The sequence below is a fragment of the Monodon monoceros genome, unplaced genomic scaffold (genome assembly GCF_005190385.1).
Source record: "Monodon monoceros isolate NGI ecotype Baffin Bay Population unplaced genomic scaffold, NGI_Narwhal_1 Super_Scaffold_5, whole genome shotgun sequence".
Taxonomy (NCBI): domain Eukaryota; kingdom Metazoa; phylum Chordata; class Mammalia; order Artiodactyla; family Monodontidae; genus Monodon; species Monodon monoceros.
In genome coordinates this window covers 80,125,239-80,143,743 of record NW_021703782.1, presented here as the reverse complement: position 1 = coordinate 80,143,743, position 18,505 = coordinate 80,125,239, and the positions used below count along the sequence as shown (strand labels likewise).

General features: G+C 44.7%; 1 protein-coding gene across 1 annotated transcript in view; it reads left to right on the top strand.

Annotated features, from left to right (window-relative positions):
• The window catches only part of GABBR2 (gamma-aminobutyric acid type B receptor subunit 2), a 365,880-nt gene that overhangs the window by 210,417 nt on the left and 136,958 nt on the right, over positions 1-18,505 (top strand). Inside the window, exon 7 of the mRNA XM_029201547.1 lies at positions 8,507-8,743. Coding sequence (XP_029057380.1) covers positions 8,507-8,743 — 237 coding nt within the window. The remainder of the gene's footprint in view (positions 1-8,506; positions 8,744-18,505) is intronic.

Below are 18,505 nucleotides of genomic sequence, written 5' to 3'. Positions count from 1 at the left end.
TGAGGTAATACAGAGGAAAATATCTTGCCGAGTGCCAAGCACACAATAGATGCTCAACAAATTGTAGTTCTCTTCCTCCATCAGCGCAGCAGCCTTATGGGCAGGAGAAAGGAGTAGTGAGTCAGTTTATACACACAAATCTGCTCTGGTTTGTTGTTGGGATTTTACTGAATCTATAGACTGATTTAGGAAAAACTGACGTCTTTGTAATATAGGGTCTTCCCATCCATTCAATTTCTCTCGGAAATGTTTTGTAATTTTTTGTGTGGAACTCTTGCATGTATTTTATTTGATTTATTTATAGGTATTTGATGTATTTCAGTGAATATATATGCACATTACTATTGGGTGCATGCTTGGGGTGGAATTTCTGAGTCATAGGGAATACATATGTTCAGCTTTAGTAGACACCACCAAACGGATTTCCAAAGTGGTTATACCAATTTACACACCCACCGGCAGTGACTGAGAGTTCCAGTTGGTTCACATGCTCACCAACATTTGGCATTGTTAGCTTTTTAATTTTAGCCAATATAGTGGGCAAGTAATGGTATCTCATTTTTGTTTTAATTTACGTTTCCTTGATGACTAATGAAGTTGTCGATCTTTTCATATCATTATTGACCATTTTGATATCCTCTTTTATAAACTGCCTATTCAAGTCTTTTGCCCATTTTTTCCACTTGGATTCTCTGCCTGTTTCTCATTGATTTGCAGAAGTTCTTTTTGTATTCTGGGTATGAATTCTTAGACAGTTATACGTATTACTTATATCATTTGTGTCCTGTTTAAGCATCTTTGCCCACCCAAGCTCATAAAGATATTTTTCTATCTTGTCTTTTAGAAGTTTGTTTTACCTTTCACTTTTAGATATAGAATTCACGTGAAATTGATTTTATGTAAGGTCTAAGGTAAGATCAAGATTAATTTTTTCCTTATGGATAACCAATTGATTCAGAACCATTTATTGAAAATCCTCCTTACCCCCCCCCCATGCTATAGTATCATCTTTATCATAAATTAAATGAGTATATATAGTGTGGATCTGTTTCTGGACTTTCTGTTCTCTTCAATTGTTCTATTTGCCTACCCTTTAACCAATACCACACTGCCTTAATAATTGAAGTTTTATAAGACCTGATGGGTGGTAGTGTTAAGTCCCTCTTCTTCTCTGAGATTTTCTTGGGTGTGCTTGAACCTGATGTCATGTTCCATTTTAGATCTACTCACATATTTACACTTCCCATTACTTTTCATTCCTCCCTTCATTTGTGTTCTGTTTATGATCACTTTCCTTCTGCCTGAAGAACTCCTCTTGGTCTTGCTTTTACTGCGGGTTTGCTGGAGACATATTCTCTCAGTTTCTGATTGTCTAAAATTTTCTTTCATCTTTAAGATTGAGAGATATATTAACTAGGTGTAGAATTCTAGCTGGTTTGTTATTTTCTTTTAGCACTTTCAGATGTCATTTCATTGTCTTCTGGCGTCCACTGTTTCTGTTAAATCAGCCATCAGCCTTATTGTTGCTATTTTGAAGATCATGCATCCTTTTTTTTTTTCTCTAACTGCTTTTTTTTTTTTTTTTTTTTTTTTTTTGCGGTACGCAGGCCTCTCACTGTTGTGGCCTCTCCTGTTGTGGAGCACAGGCTCCGGATGTGCAGGCTCAGCGGCCATGGCTCATGGGCCCAGCTGCTCCACGGCACGCGGGATCCTCCCAGACCGGGGCATGAACCCGCGTCCCCTGCATCGGCAGGCAGACTCCCAACCACTGCGCCACCAGGGAAGCCCCTGGGTTTATCTTGATTGGAGTTTAAGCTTTATGGAACTTCATGAATCAGTGGATTGATATGTATTTGGGGAAATTCTAGGAAAATATCTCTTAAATATTGCTTCTACCTATCCTCTCTTTCCTCACATTTTAGGACACCAGTTATACATGTGCTATACCTTTTCAACACATTCCATATATCTCTTATGTTCATTTCCTGTTTTCTATCCTTTTTTCCTCCCTGTGCCTCAGTCTGAATATTTACTACTAACCTTTCTTCCAGTTCACTAACCTACTTTCTGCTGTGTCTAATATGCTGCTTCATCCATCTGTTGAGTTCTTAGTTTCATTTGTTGTTGTATTTTTAAATTTTTTTAGGATTTTCATTTTATTCTTTTTTTCTTTCATTGCTTCCAGTTTTCTGGTGATATTCTATATCTTTTATCTATTTTCTTGAACATATAAACCTGCTATGTTAAAGTCCATGTCTAATAACTTCAAGATATGGATCACCTGTGGGTCTGCTTCTATTGCCTATTTTCTTCTTTCCTTCCTTTCTTTCTTTCTTCCTTCTTTCCTTCTTTTTTTCTTGTGTTTTTTAAAATTTGATCCTATCACCTGGCGTACCTAGTAAGTTTAATTCATTAAATTGGTTATGAAAAATTAAAGAAGCCACAGATGGCATTACTTTCTCCAGAGAAGATTTATTTCGCTTCAAGCAAGCTGTTAGAATAGGAGCAGATCACTTTATCCAATAAAGAATTGAGATGATTCCAAGCTTGGTTTTAGTTTTCACAAGGGCTGGTCTATTTTGGTTTGCCCTTACTCCTGTCTGTCCTTCAGCATTCTCAAATCCTGGGGTGTTTACTGGATTGGCCCTGGATTCCAATTTTTGTCTTCCTAATGCCATGAAACTCCAAACACATCTGCTTACTTCCTTAACCCCTTAGACACCACTTTTTGCTTGGCTTCTCAGCCTCTTGCTTTATGCAGCTTAGTTATCACCGAATATTTCAAGTGCAAATGTCAGTCTGCATACTGGTATTCTGTAGTTCCTCTTCCTCTGAGACCTTTGCCTATAAGCCTTGCTACCCTGATAACCCTGAACTATAGTTTTTTTGTCTTCCCATCTCTGAGGGACTGCTGAAAACTCTGATCCAGTGTTTTCTATTCCTACAGCTAACCTTCCCACTTACAAATCAGCAAATGCTTCCAGAGGAAGCAGCAAAGAATGTTGGACTCTTCTCAAAACACTTCTCTTCTCTCCAGAATCTTGGTTCCTCAAGTCCTAGATGTCCTGGTTGCTTTCTGATACCTTTGGATAGCTATTTTTATATTTTATGCTGCTTTCCTTAATGTTCTTCATGAGAGCTTTTGTCTGACATAATTTATTTCATCATAGTCAGAGTAGAAGTCTGACCTGAGACTCTTTTGCTTAAAAGGTGAAGAATAGCATATTGGGGACAGGGTAAGCATGTCACTGACTTCAGCAATTTGAGGTGCTGTTGTGGATAAGAGGGAGCAGACAGGTTCATTGTGGCTCCACAGGAAGACATAGCAAGTTACAGGGAGATAGGTGTAAACTCTGTATCTGGAAGACTAGTCTCATAGACGTCAGGCATCCCTTAAGTGGAAGACTCTCCCTGAAGACATAGTGACCTTCCCAACGCTGGAGGAGTCTCAGAAAAGGCTCAACAAATACTTGGAAGTTGCTACTGAGAAAATCCAAGAATCAGATTGTGAGAGGGACTTAATCAGTGGTAACCAATTTATGTATTTTGAAATCTTAAAGGATTTTTTAAAATACAGATGCCCAAGTTATCCCACAGACACAATAAACAAAATGTAGGGCCCTGGCATCTGCACTTTTAACAGGCTCCCTGGGTGACCTACAAACTGGAGTAAAAGAACCACTAGACTGTCCCCTAGTGTACCTTCCAAATGAGACTGTGGTTCCAGCATCCCACAAGGGATGCTAGAGAGAGACTCTGCCAGTTTTTCCAGTCTGGGGAGTGGCAATTGGAGATGTGGAAGGAGATGTTTCCCCTTTCTCCTCTTTTCTGTCCATGAGCCTCACCTCCCCTAGAAAGCAGGACTCGACTTGGTTCTGTTGGAATGACAGACCCATAAAGTTTAGTCATACTGTGGGGTAGCAAGCTTATGTGGGCTAGCCTGGGAACCTAACCACTATTTATAACATAGTTTCTGTATGAAACTATGTTCCAAGTTCCAACAACTGCCTTTCAAAAATATGTGGAACACAACATGTCAGTAATTGGGACTCTCTATATAAAGTTATTTTCTCAGAAACTTTTAGCTTCTCATGGTAAACTTGACCTCAGAGAATGAGTAATCAATCAGTTTTCAGTGTCTGCTTTACAGTGGAAGAAATTCTTGTGCCCTGAATAATTGGAGACCTGCTTTAAGAACAGCTATTACTTTTGCTCAGACAATTGTGAGAGTGTTTCTTCCTGCTGTCATTGTTTTGCCTGAGGGAGATCAGTGCCGGCTTCACCTGGGAACAGTGATGAATGGTCTGGGATATAGTGTGGTAGCAATGACTTCAACGTGGTGCTTGCAAAATGAGGTCACCTTTCAGAGCTAAGCTACACTGGTGTCCCACTCCAAGGACTCTACCCACAGAAGTGAGGTAAACAGCCACATTGCCAGGGTCTTCCACCCCCCTTTCCCCTGGATGAAGAACAGTCTTATGAGATAGAAAAGATAGGGATTTACAAGTGGTACATATTAAAAAATATATAGGGGCTTGTGTTGGTCCCAACGTCAAATTGAATAAACAGTCTGATCTTGATCCCCTCTACTGTCTACACACAAAAAACATCACCAATAAACTATATCAAAGAAGTTAAAAAACCACACTCGTTTACCTCCTGATGAGACCATACTGTGTCTGTTCCCCTCAGGTCTGACTCCCCCCTCCAACTTTAAGAGGGTCACAGAAACCTTTAAGGATGCCCCAGTGGCATATCCTGGATAGGGAGGAAGTCTGGAAATGTCATCTGAATGTAATCATCAGGTTGAACAAACAGGACCCACAGAGACACTACCAGCCCTTGGATGCCTTTGCCTGCATCAGAGCAAGACTCACAGCAGCAAAATCTGGGAGAGAAGAGGTCAAAGGGGCCTCATTCCTTTTATGCTTAAACAATTAATTAGATAGACATTCAAGTAAATTTTTAATACTTTAAAAATAGCCAGGGCTTCCCGGGTGGCACAGTGGTTGAGAGTCTGCCTGCCAATACAGGGGACATGGGTTCGTGCCCTGGTCCGGGAAGATCCCACATGCCGCGGAGCGGCTGGGCCCGTGAGCCATGGCCCCTGAGCCTGTGCGTCCGGAGCCTGTGCTCCGCAACAGGAGAGGCCACAACAGTGAGAGGCCCCCTTACTGCAAAAAAAAAAATAGCCAATAGCTGAATTAATAGCCTGAAATAGACCTAAATTGCCTTTTAAAATAAAGAAAAATATAGCCAAATAGTGAAAGATGGAAAAATAACAAGGATGCATTGAAACAAAGTATCCTTAAAAGTTGTGACTCTCACCGTAACAATAAGAGCAAACGCACCTTGGAAGTGAAAGTTGCCCATCAATATGTGAAAGGAGCTCACTCTTCATCATTAATCAGAGAAATGCAAATTAAAATGAGATGTACTTTTTTTCCTTAACCTAAGAAACTGACAATGATTTTAAAAATTGAAATACCTATTGTGGTCCAGGATGCAAGGAAATGGGTACTTTCATACAGTGGAATTCTAGCTTTTCATATTTGGGGAGGATAATTTGGCCCTTTATATGTGTGAATAGCGTTTAAGGTTTTTGTACCTTTTGCCTCTGCAATTACACAGCTGGGAATTTCTTCTGAAAAAATAATTACCAGTGTGTGTTCAGAAAATTTAGACACAAGGATGCTTTTTTGCAGTTCTGTAGTTTGGAACAATTAGGAAAAGACTAAATGTCCAATAATTGGAAATTAGCTAAGGAACTAAAGGTAGGACATCCATGCGCTGGAGGGCTGTTAACCCCTATCAGCACAGGCATAGTCTTGGGCCTTCAGGGTGTCCTGGGTGAGCAGCTGTGCCAGGTGGCCAGGTGAACAACCACCTGTACTATTAATAGTAGTGGCTGTCATTTGTGGAGCACCTACCATGTCCTGGACACAGGACTGACGCTCTGCACACTTCATCTCATGGAACCCTCATGGCCACCCAGCAAGGGAGGATGCAGAGACCTGGAGGAGATAGGATCCCGCCTCAGGTCACAATTAGTAAACCACAGAGCTGGGGCTAGAGGACAGGTCGGCCTGCTTCCAAATCCTGTGTTCTTACCACTGTGCCAGGCTCCTGCCTCGATAGCTAAGAGGAAGCTTCTAAGTCACCTAGTCCAACCTCCTTGCTTTTCAGATGGAGTAACTGATTCTTAGAAAGGGTCTCTGCAGGTATTGTTTTGGGTTCTGTGGTCAAAACAGATAACATCCCTGACCCCATGGAGCTTAATTCTGTGGGTAGGTAAATTGCAGGAAGTGAAAAGTGCAATAAGATAAAACCCGTGGATAGAGAATGCCTGGGGCGGGGCGGGGGAAATGACACACGTTAAAATTTGTGTGCCGAGAATATCACGTGAGAGCTGGGGAAGAAGCTTTCTGGCAGAGGAAGCATCTAGTGCAACAGCCCCAAGCTGCAAACAGACTTGGTGTGATCCAAGGACACAAAAGGTTTAGGGAAGAGAGAGTTTCATAATGGACTGTTTCATGCTCCCTGATGAGGAGTGAGACGGCGAAGGATGATGGGTGGAGGGGTGCAGTTTTTTGTGAGGAGGGGCTCAAGAAGCTGGGCTGGGCTAGAGACGGTGCTGTCTCCTTGAAGAACCCTTGGAATTGAAGAGCTTCTGCCGGGTATTTTGAGTGATGAACAGAATAGTGATGGCTGGATGTGATGCATTTCCAAAGGAAGTTATAAATGGATAAAACCTGAGCCATCCAGTAGGAGCCAAATGATTTAAAAAAAAAAAAAAGGCAGTGGATTTGTTGCTGGGACACCAATCACATTTGGTCAGGCAGATTCCTGATTTGGTCGTCTGCAGGTTCCACCTCTGGAGGGGCTTGGCTGAACCCAGGCTCTGCTAAACCTTGAGCCAAGGGCAAGGGACTCGAGCTCCAGCCACGGAACAACCCAGCCTTCGACGGCTCAAGTTCACCACCCTCCCTGGGCACTAGACCTGGCCCCAAACAACCTGGGGTGGAAGGCAGTTATGACTTCAAAAGTCAAACATGAGAGAAGCAGCAAAGCTAGAATGGGACCAGTCTAGCCACACACACACACACACACACACACACACACACACACACACACACACGCTGTGTGACCTTGGCCAAATCTCTAGACCTCTCTGTGTCTCCAGCTGCAGGTTGAGGGGGCGTGTGTGACCATCGCTAAGGGCCTTTTCTGGTATAAACTGACAGTGAGTTGATGGTTTCTATGTGTGATTTGTGCCCAAGGAGGGTTCTTCCAAAGACTAAGCTGTGGGCTCTGATGACATTTCTGGCAGGAAAGTTTAGAAGTGATTTGAGAAAAAGCCCACAGAAGGGCTGAGGGTAATGGGTTCCCCTAGAGCGGCATTCATTTGGATCTATAAGCCTCAGGGACTAGAGTAAAAAGGCAGTTTCATTACTTTGTGGCCTCAATCAGAATGTTAATATTACCAATGAAATTCTTTTATGAAAGTCAGCTCAATGGGAGAAAAAAATTCTTTTTTTTAAATGCTGAGTTATTCACAGACCCTACTATATTATGGAAGATGAAAGGGAAGGGTACAATGTAGAGGTCAGAACAGACCTTACACCTGGGCAACTAGGACCTGCCCTGGGCCCCATGCTCTAAGCGGACCTCACTCAGACCCCATGGGGTTCAGAATTCACAAGGCCATGGGGCCCTGCCCTCCTGGAGCCTGTACCGCTTTCCCCCTCCTAAGGCCGTGCCCTGAATTCCATGCCCAAATGCCTGGAGCCACATCTAGGGTCCAAAGAGCCTCTTTAGGGAGGACTGAGCTTCTGGGGTGGTCAAGGGGCTACTGATGCTGGAAGGGGGAGGAAGTGTGGACTGAGCTTGGCTGGCCTGTGGGGTGGAGCCAGGTGGGAAGAGAAGAGGGTGAGTGGACCACAGAGCAAGGTCAGCCCCCCTGTGCTGCTGTGTCCGGACTGAAGCTCTGAGGGGCCCCAGACTTCTGAATTCAAACTTGGCCTTCCAGATCCTAAGGAAGGTATATTTACCTTCCTTTAACCCGTTATGATGGAAAGATAGAAAATATTTTACTGAACAATTGGTTTGCTTGCCTGTAACTTAATATTTAGACATATGGTATGTGGGCCTTCACTGATGCTCTAGCTCTAGGCCCTGCAAATGTCAGGGGGAGGCCTGTTAGAGTGCATTTTTCCTTCAGCCTAGTCTTGGCAGACAGCCAGGGTTCAGATGCCAGCCCCGCCACTCACTTGGGCCTAGGCAAGTTGACTTTCCTGAGTCAATTTTCTCATCTGTAAGTAAATGGAGATAAGAATAGTACCACCGTACAGGGTTGTTGTGGGGATTAGATGAGATAATGCACATTTAAGAGCCTAGCACCGTGCCTGGCTCACAGTAAGCTTTGGGGAGTGTCAGCTTTCAGCACTGTGTGCCTGATGTCCCTGCTGGCTATAACCTGGTGTCCCCTGGTCTCCTTGTTTTCCAGACGCCGCAGCAGTATGAGAGAGAGTACAACAACAAGCGGTCAGGCGTGGGGCCCAGCAAGTTCCATGGGTACGCCTACGATGGCATCTGGGTCATCGCCAAGACGCTGCAGAGGGCCATGGAGACGCTGCACGCCAGCAGCCGGCACCAGCGGATCCAGGACTTCAACTACACGGACCACACACTGGGCAGGATCATCCTCAACGCCATGAACGAGACCAACTTCTTCGGGGTCACGGTCAGTCCCAGGCCCCCAGGCTCTGCTTTCCTTAGTGCCCCTTAGAGACATACAAGGCAAGAGGGGCTGTGTCACAGGCCCTCTGATATACAGTCCATTTCCTCAATTGTTGAAATAACTTCCTGTGGGCTTTACGATTGCAGGGCTGCTGAAACGGGCACATGCGGTAACGCTCTCTGACATGTTGAGAAACTGCTTCTCTATAACTCATGGATTAGAAAGGCCATAGTGAGTTGACCGCACACAGAGCAGGTGGAATCCACCAGGTGGAGGGGTGGGGTGGGCCAGCAGAAGCTCTAGACCCAAAGTCAGGTTCAAATCCTGAGCCTTCACTTTCAAGTTTCCATCTTCAGACCACGGAATTTTCATCCCCAAAATGGGAATAATACCTACCTGGCAAAGTAGTCATAAAGATTAGGTGTTACAAATTAAAAACTGCTAGTGTTTGTTGAGCAAGCTACTTGCTCTGAGCTTCAAGATTCTCAGCTGGGAAATGGGGATAATAATATCTGTCTTGTGCAGAAATCAGGAAAATTAGCCGTGATAAGAATCACTGTTATTTCTTGAATGCTTATTATGTGCTAGATATGTGCTAAGCCCCCTCCATGTCCCTCTCCACAGCCCCTGAGACCCCTCCCTCAAAAAAGGCTCCACAGAGCACCAAATACCCCAGAAGTCCTTTTTGTCCATGGTGCAAATTCACAGACTGAGCCTTAGAGCGGGATGAGATTTGCCAGGGGTCCCACCAGTAGCATTGTGGCAAAGCTGTCTCAAAACGTGGGTACACTTTATGTAGATTAGCTCGATGATGTATGTCTAATGCTAGGCCCGTGTAAGCACTCAGTAAATGCTAGTGGTGGTTGTAGTTAATAATAGTCCCACTGCATCCGTATGCCATCTGTAGGAAGTAGGTGCTATTATCATCCCATAAATGTGAGGAGCCTGAAGCTCAGAGCATTTAAGTACCACAGCTAATCAGAGGTAGAGCTGGGATTTGAACCTGGGTCTAGCTCTTAATTGCTGCATCACACTACCTTCTGGTAATGGCCATAAATGGTAGTTATTCATGTCTCACGATGATGTATTTGTCACTGACTCTGCTCCCAGAAAATAAGGAAAATTTGCTTAAAGAATAGGTTGAAATGGACTCTAAAGTGCTGTCCTTTGTTCTAATTTGAAGAGTCATTTAGAGAATCAGTCTCTCTTGGGAGTAAATAAGATGAGATGATTTGTGTATTTCTTACATGTTCGTGTTCTTTTGTGCGTACGCTCAGGCTTGCTTTGTTGGTCTGACAGGCCAGGGCTTGTGCAGGTGCTGAGTGTAGACTGTGGTGTGGACGCCAGGGTAGTAAAATGGGCTCCTTGTCCTGGAGCCTGTGGTCCAGATACAGGGTTGAGACCTGGACTCAAATGACAGGAAGAGGTTAAAAGTGCTCAGCACCATAGGAGAGACTGTGTGAGCCCAGAGGGATTTCTGTGACTTTTGATGAAATAGTCATGGAAGCCTTTTTGGAAGTGGCAGCATTTGAGCTGTGCCTTAGACATGCAGAGAGGGGCTGGCGGTCCGGCCAGATGGGGCATGGTGAGCACGGGAAAGATGCACGCGTGCAGCAGGGACGGTTACTTTGTCGGGAATATTGGACGGGAGGATGATGAGACTGGGAAGGTAAGTTGGGGCCCAGTTCTCTAGGGAAGAGCTAAGGAGGCTGGCTTTTATCTTAAAGGCCAATGAGATTCTCCAAGTGTGCCTTGACCAGTAGTACCAGCATCTCCTGGGAGCTGGTTAGAAATGCAAATTCCTGAGCCTAACCCCAGACTTACTGGGTCAGAATCTCCAGGGTTGGGGCCCAGCCATCTGTGGTTTAACAGACCCTCCAGGTGATTCTAATGCACACTAGAGTTTGAGAACCACTGCTCTGGGCGTTGGGGAGCATTGAGGTTTGCTATAAGAAGGATATTTCTACATTCCTGAATAGAGCCTCTCTTGACCTGAGACCTGGGCATCTGCTCCACAGTTTAGAAGTAAAGGCTGTAATTAGTCATCAGCAAAAGACATGTCTAGACTAGACTCAGACTAGAAGCTTTAACAACTTGCCTTAGCCCAGTGGTTTCAAAAATTCTTTTTTTATCCTCAGAACATTTTGTTATAAAATTTTACCTAGTGCCTGGTATATAAGATAAATTAAGGAGATTCTCCGGTGAATGGAAGAAGAGCCCAAAGCCCTGCCTGATCAGCCCCCTCCATGGCCCGCCCCACAGCCGCTGATACCCCTCCCTCAGAAAGGCTCCACAGAGCACCAAATACCTCAGAAGTCCTTTCTGCCCATGTTACAAATTCAGAGACTGACCCTTAGAGAGGGGTGGGATTCGCCAGAGGTCCCACCGGTCGCATTGTGATAAAGCTGTCTCAAAGTGTGGATACACTTTTTCAGGCCATCATCACACTTTGTTTCTTATTTTATAGAATGAATTCATAGTATCCCAAGTGGAAATGGCCGGATAGAGAGCTACAGAATCTAGGAAGCCTCTCATAATCCTAGAACTCGGCATATTGTCTAGATGCCTGATGTACCTTAGGTGGAAATCATTTATAACTACTCCTAAGTGCTGTCAAATAATACATAACCCCTACTTGATGAGCAATTCGATGAGGCTGCTTGAAATGCTTTACCCAGCTTGAAGATGAGTTTCTTTTTAATGGGAAATTCCTTGACACATATTTTTGCCGGCTCTGGTTTGTGACTCATAATTCAGCAAATGTCAGAACTGAAAGCGATCTTAGAGATCCTCAGATTTAGCCCCTTTGGGTTGTGGATGAGTATCTGAGGTACAGAGGGGGAGTTTCAAAGTCACACGGAAAGAAGGTTTGATTCAGGCAGGACGGTGGTTCCGATGGGCCTGCCCCAACCATACTCCATGCCCTCTCCCTCCTCCTTGTACAAGTCCTCCGTTAGTTGAGAAAGAGATTGTAATAGTGAAACATTTCTTCAGGGTTTTTTTCCCTTCCTCCTTATCCCCTTTGTCACATATTAATATGTGCTTGTCACTGGGCTGTAGACAGGTTTCATTAAAATTGTCTTCTGATCAGAGAAAAAAGGCCATCTTCTGACAAAATAAAAAGTGTCCCTGTGATCCAAGGAGACCACAGAAGGCCAAGTTTAGCCATAAATAAAGAGTTAGGAAAGGAACAGGAGGTAGAAATAAATTGAAGCATTTTCTATTTGCTGAAGGGTTTTCATTATACAGCACACACGGTATCCATTTTTCCACTCTCAGGCAGACACTTTATTCTGGGTCACCCTCATTCAGCATGTTTACTATACGGAAAATCATTTAAACACATTAAATTAATTATATCCATGACTCAATTTCAATTGATTCAGTAGGCACTCTCGCCTGGGAGCTGGGCCTGTGGCTGCCGGTTGGCGTGTTGAAGAAGACATTTCATCCAGGCATCCCAGATCAGGAATCTGGCTTAGCTTGGGGCCCAGCTCTCTTTTATTTTCTAAGGAGCTCTCCTCCCAGCTACCCTCCTCAGAGAACACTGGAGAACGAGATCTGTGTCCCCACCTACACACTGATGGCCTAGGGGTCCTGCCACCTCTGATTCGCTGAGTACACAGTTCTGAATTCTGGCCCTGTCATTACCTCTCTCTGGTCTGCAGATTTCAGAATGCTTTCTCACCTGGAAACCCTTCTTCTGCCAAACATGTGACAGAAACTCAGGCTCGAATTGGCTGTTAGGTCTCCAAAGCCCAGAGCATTCTGAGAATCCCAGCTCAGCAGCGTTCATCTAGGGCAAGGATTCCTAAACTTCTATGTATATGAGAATCTCCCAGGGAGCTTCGTTAAAAATTCAGATTTCCTAGCCCTGCCTCAGAACTTCTGATCCAGTGGCTTTGAGGTAGCGCCAGAACATATCCATTATTAACAAGCAGTCCCGGTGAGTCTCAAGTAACAGCCTTGAGAATTGCTTGGAGCTCTGTTGTATGTTCACGTGCATGCACACACACACACACACACACACACACACACACACACACACTTTTTGATTTTAAACCTGTCAGAGATGTATTTGTTCCTCCATTCATTCGCTCCTTAGCAGACCCTGTGCTGGGAGCATAGAGAGGAATAACATGGTCTGTCCCTCAAGGGCTCCCTGCCCAGTCAGGGAGAGACAGTAAATGAACAATTGCTGGGCACTGTTCAAGGTCAACCCAACACCCTTGGAGGGAGAGCTTCATTCTGTTTATGGGAGTAAAGACCAAGGAGCTGTCCTCGATTTTCACAGTTCAGTGAGCAAAATTCCATGTGTGGGTAACTGCAAGGCGCCTGTGCTGTAGGTTCTCCCTGTGCCATGTGCTGGGGAGCAAGGGTACAGTGCCAGGCTCCCCCCTTCCCAGCACTCAGGGCCATGTACTGTGGCTTAATAGACTCCTCCAAGTAGGCTTTTCTACCAAAGAGGCACTAAATTCAACACAAGCTTATATCCATAACCCTTCAAAGCTGGCTTCGGAACATGTGCTAAGTTTCCAGGTGAAAAAATCAAAGCTTAAATTTTCTTTGGGTGATCATTTTTTAATTCCTCCCAGTTTCCAGTCTCTTTTAAAAAAGGTGATGTACCAGATCTCAAAATGGACACATCCTTTGAGTATGTCAGACCAAGATACAATGGCTCTAACCAGCAGTATTCCCCCTTTAGTAAATGTTTCTTCTGGCTTGTCTTTTTAAACGACACCATATTTACTTTGTGGTGCCTATGACAGAGGCTAAATTAATAGAATCTCATTATACCCTATTGTGTAGGTGTAATGTGTGTAATAGTTTCTCTGGGAAGTCACTGAGAGTATGCACCCCAGGTTTGGCTGGGGGCTGTGAGGCTTCCAAGAGCACCTGGCCATAGAGAAATTGAAAGGGCTGCTGGTAATATCTTTGATTGTGAGAAGAGGGCCCATTCTTGCTAAACTATTTCCTGTGATCACCTCTTTACTCCCTATGGGTGGACCTCATATAGAAGCAGTCACAGCTGCAAGGAGGGTGACCCATGAGTTCCTCCAAATAATCGACCCTATCTTCACCCTCTGCCCAGCCTCTCTCAACCAGCTGTGAGTCTGGACATCTCAATTTAACATCTGTCAGGAGAGGCCTGCAGCCTTAGGTTCAGGCAGTCACCTCTGAAAGCTGTTATCGCTAATTGATCTCACCAAGAAGGTGATGAAGACAAGCAGGTGGCAATTTTCAGAGTTTATTGATCTATTTGTGTTTGTTGCTGAAGAGCGGGAATCCAGCCTTTGGCAGTGTGTCCCTTAAACTTCAAGTTTTTATGCAAGATTTTAAAAAAATTATCTCTGCTAAGACTCAAATACTGCCCCCCCTCCTCCCCCGCTAACATTTTACCTGAAAAGAGGACATCCTAGAGTAAGCTCAGTTTGGTTGGGATTGCAGTCACTAAGTTCTTGGAACCAGGTGGTTAGAGGAAGCCAACCAGCTCCTCATCCCAGGGAGATCGTGTGTTGGCTGAAGCCCCATTTATTTCACAACCACTGTTGCCTGGCCCTACTGTGACCCTGAAGTTGTGCAGTTGATTTTTTTATCAAATAGGAAGCTACACTACTCACATGCACATGCACACACACACACACACACACACGAGTGAGTTAAACATCATCTTGTTCAAGTCGGCCCATCTCTCCTGCCTCTCTGATCTTTTGGGGTCCTGGTTTTATTCTCCAATACAGAAGCTTCCCACCAGCCACCCATTCGTGCCTTATATTTGATATCATCATTTAGCCTATAGATTTTTTTTTTTTAGGTTGAATTTGAGTGAGACAAGAAACAGAGCTCTAGGAGCTCCATCCAGAGGTAGAGAAAACCCTACCAATTTAGGATTTGACCCCTTTGGGGCCTGGTCATTCAACCAGTCATGACTCCGTCCCCTGGACTCTCATGATTCCACCTGTTTCGATTTTATCCTTGACGCAATCACTAGAGAGCTTGTCAGAAGCTCTGCCGTGGTACGAGTGTGATGTGCCAACTGCATGTCCTAGAACATGGGGCTTGTCCCAGTGACCTCGTGCTAGCTCCCAACGCTACTCAGGGTTTTATGTTCTAAGAGACCCTCTTTCATGAGCCTTTCTTGACCATTACCCAAGATCAACAACAAACCCTTCCAGAACTTCCTCTGCACCCCACTTGTCTCCACCCCATCCCAGACCCAGGGAGTTCCACTGGAATTGCATTATACACAAAATTAACATAGGAGCTGGTTTGGAAACCTAATCTCTCACCCTTTATTCCCTGGCTAAGCAGCCCATCCGCAAACTCAGATAAAATGCACATTTCCCAGGGCATGGCCAGTGAAAACTGTAATAGGAAATGCAGATTTGAAAAGTCAGGCAAAAGGAGGCCACAGTCCAGTCCAGCACTTTCCCTGTGTGACCTCAAGGAAATTGTTTACCTTTCTGTGCCTCAGGTTCCTCATCTATGCAGGGAAATATCTACTTCATAGGGTTGATATGAGAATTAACGACTGTGTTTAGTACCCTATAACTGCATCATCATCATTACTATTATTATTATTACTACCACTGCTATTGCAATAGTGATTTTTCAAAGCACAGTTTATGTGGGTCTTAATCAAGGAATGTTCGTAATCAAGTCCAACAGTCATCCTCTACCTCCTAAGTGCCAGTCTGTTTCACATACATTATCTCATTTAATTCTCTCAACAATAAACAAATCTATGAACTTGTATTAAGTTTGCAGGAACACTTTTGAGTTCTCTACCTGCTGCTGACATTCACTCTGAGGATTTGATAGTTACCTTAAATGTGGAAGGCATCTGCTCACAGACGTCCCTCTGTTCCTCCCTTTAGTCTAGCTCCATGCCGCTCAAAGCCCCATGGCCCTAAGTATTATCACTCAGCATCATACACAAAAACTAACGGACCAGATGCTGTTGGTGCCCAGCCAGACCTTCTGGGATCCCTTTTAGGGGTTTGATGAGGTTTGCCCATCCCCCAGCTGTGCAGGTACCCCTGCTAATATCCCCCACCTTGGGCAATTGGAGCCTCCAGGCCTGGAGGTGCCTGGGATTCACACCCCACCCCCCAGCAGCCTGCAGCGATGACTGGCTGGTGTGGTGGTATGACACCAGCGCGATTCGCCTCCAGGGCTCCCTGGATGATTAGGCTGAGACTTGCCTCACCTGAAAACACATCGGAGCTTGGCCTCTTCCCTTTTCCTCTCTCCTTTACAGTTTTCTCCTGAGAACATGTCTTTAATCAATCGCTTGCACACGATTCCCTGTCCTAGGCTGTACTTCTAGGGGACCCAATCTAAGACACCTGTGTGTCTTTTTAGACAATTTAAACATTTTCAAGAGGGAATTTTTACTGTAAACTAATTGTTATCTCTGTGTTAAGTTTAGCACCAATCCCCCCATCACCTCCCCCACACCAGGTAGAGGGTTCCGGACTCATCTCCCTTATACGCCATTGCACTCTGCTCCTACCCCTGCCTCTTGCAGTCAGCCTGTGGGAGAGCCATATTCATATCCTCCAATGAATTAGCAGCTCCCAGATTTGTAGCGACCACAGTTTTTCACCCCTCTGGTTCCCACAGTACTTCGTCTACTGCTTTACACGTGGAAGATGCTCAGTAAACACTGGTAACCTTGAGTTAACTTTGTGGGGTTGAATCTGCACGTGATTGAGAAATTCAGTCACACTCTCCTACTCTGCTGCCTTCCAGGATTCTATAAACTAAAAAGACTTTTTCTACCCAGTAAATTATCAGAACTGACAGCAGAAGTATTAACAGGGTCTATAGTTCTCGAATCAGCTGATAGCAATGCCCAGGTTATTGCTCTGATAATTGAAGCTGGTGTTACTGTTTCACACAGGTTGTGGAAATCTCCCCGACATGGGTGTGAGTGTTGGGGTAGGGATGGGGGGCTCTTGCTGGGATGGGATGAGAAGCCCATCCTTTACCCCCTCCCCAGTCTCTCCCATCAGCATCTCTCTAGGGCTCAAGTCCCAGAGCCTGAGAGGGAGAGGGAGTTGCTCATGGGCCCTCTGTGACTTTAGACTGTCAGGAGCATTTCCTAGAGGTAATTAATTGCTAGTAATAAACAACAACTAAAATAATAATCCTCGATGTGACTGCCCTGTGCTCAGGGTACACTTATGGTCTCTATCTCCTTCGTTCCTCAATGCAATACATTCATTAACATCATGCGAGCTCCTACTGTATCCCAGGAAGCACCCTGAGCACTGTACACGTTCTTGAATGTGATGCTCAGAACAGCCACCCAGCAGGGGATGTGTAATTTTGAGTGCCAGGAGCGCTCCTCCCAATGAGCTGCATCTGGCTCTTTAAGCAATGTCACATCTTTGTCCACATGTCACTTTCGCAGTGGCCTCCCTGGCACCCTATTTAAAATCGCAGTCTCACCCCTTTCGTTCTTCTTCACAATAGTTACCCCACTTGACGTGTGCCCTGTTTTACCTATGCACTGTCTGTTTTGTTTTCTGCCGTATCTCTAAGACTTAGAACTGAGTGCCTGGGATATAGTAGGTGCCTAATAAATATTTGTAAATGAGTTGATGATTTAGATAATCAGCGACCATATCATTATTTAAAAAAAAACAAACAAAAACAGGCTGAGCAGGTAAATGATTTACCCAGCATCCTATAGGTAGCCAGTGACAGAGTTTATTCAAAGCTGCCCAATCTGGCTGACTCAAAAGCCCATGTTCTTTTTTTGTTGTTTTTTTTTTTAACATCTTTATTGGGGTATAATTGCTTTACAATGGTGTGTTAGTTTCTGCTTTATAACAAAGTGAATCAGTTATACATATACATATGTTCCCATATCTTGTCCCTCTTGCGTCTCCCTCCCTCCCACCCTCCCTATCCCACCCCTCCAGGCGGTCACAAAGCACCGAGCCAATATCCCTGTGCCATGCGGCTGCTTCCCACTAGCTATCTACCTTACGTTTGTTAGTGTGTATATGTCCATGCCTCTCTCTCGCCCTGTCACAGCTCACAAGCCCATGTTCTTAACCATTTAGGTGTCAGGTCTATTAATTCAGCTAGCATTCCCAGCATCCCCTATCTGCCAGGCCTGGGCCAGGCTGGAGGAGTAAAACTGTCCAAACAACCATAGGAGATGCAGGGGAGGGAGAGCAGGAACCACTCTCCCCATGTTAATAGTGGAGGATATTATGGTCCCCTCTCTGCACTGGGTTATATGTGTGTCCATCTGCCCTTTCCCACCGGACAGTGAGCCTTTGAGCCCCTTGCCTGGGACTGGGGCCTGTAATCCTCTTTGTACCCCTGGTGCCTTATATCATACTGGCTCTTAGTCTATGAAACACGTTTGTTGACTGAATGAATTAGGAAATTGTAGCTCAGCAAGGCAAAGCTATGCTTGGATCCCATGGTGCATAGCTGGTGAGCCTTGTTCAGATCTACATCCTAGGTCTTCTGATTCTAAATGCAAGTGTCTCCAAATCCTGTGTTCTTGGGTGCTGCTTGGCCGGTCTCCCCCCGTTTATTTAAACACAATTTCAAATGACTGCAGATAATGTACAGCACGGGGAAGAAACCTACTCCTTCTGCTGTTAGATAAATTTGAAAGATCAAAATAATGTGGTTTAGCAATTTGTTTGAATTGATGCCTAGCCTTCCAAAACTTGCAAGTGTGATTTCCTCAAGTCAGGGAAAAAATAGCTGTTTCCTTATGAGAAGCAGTGTGGG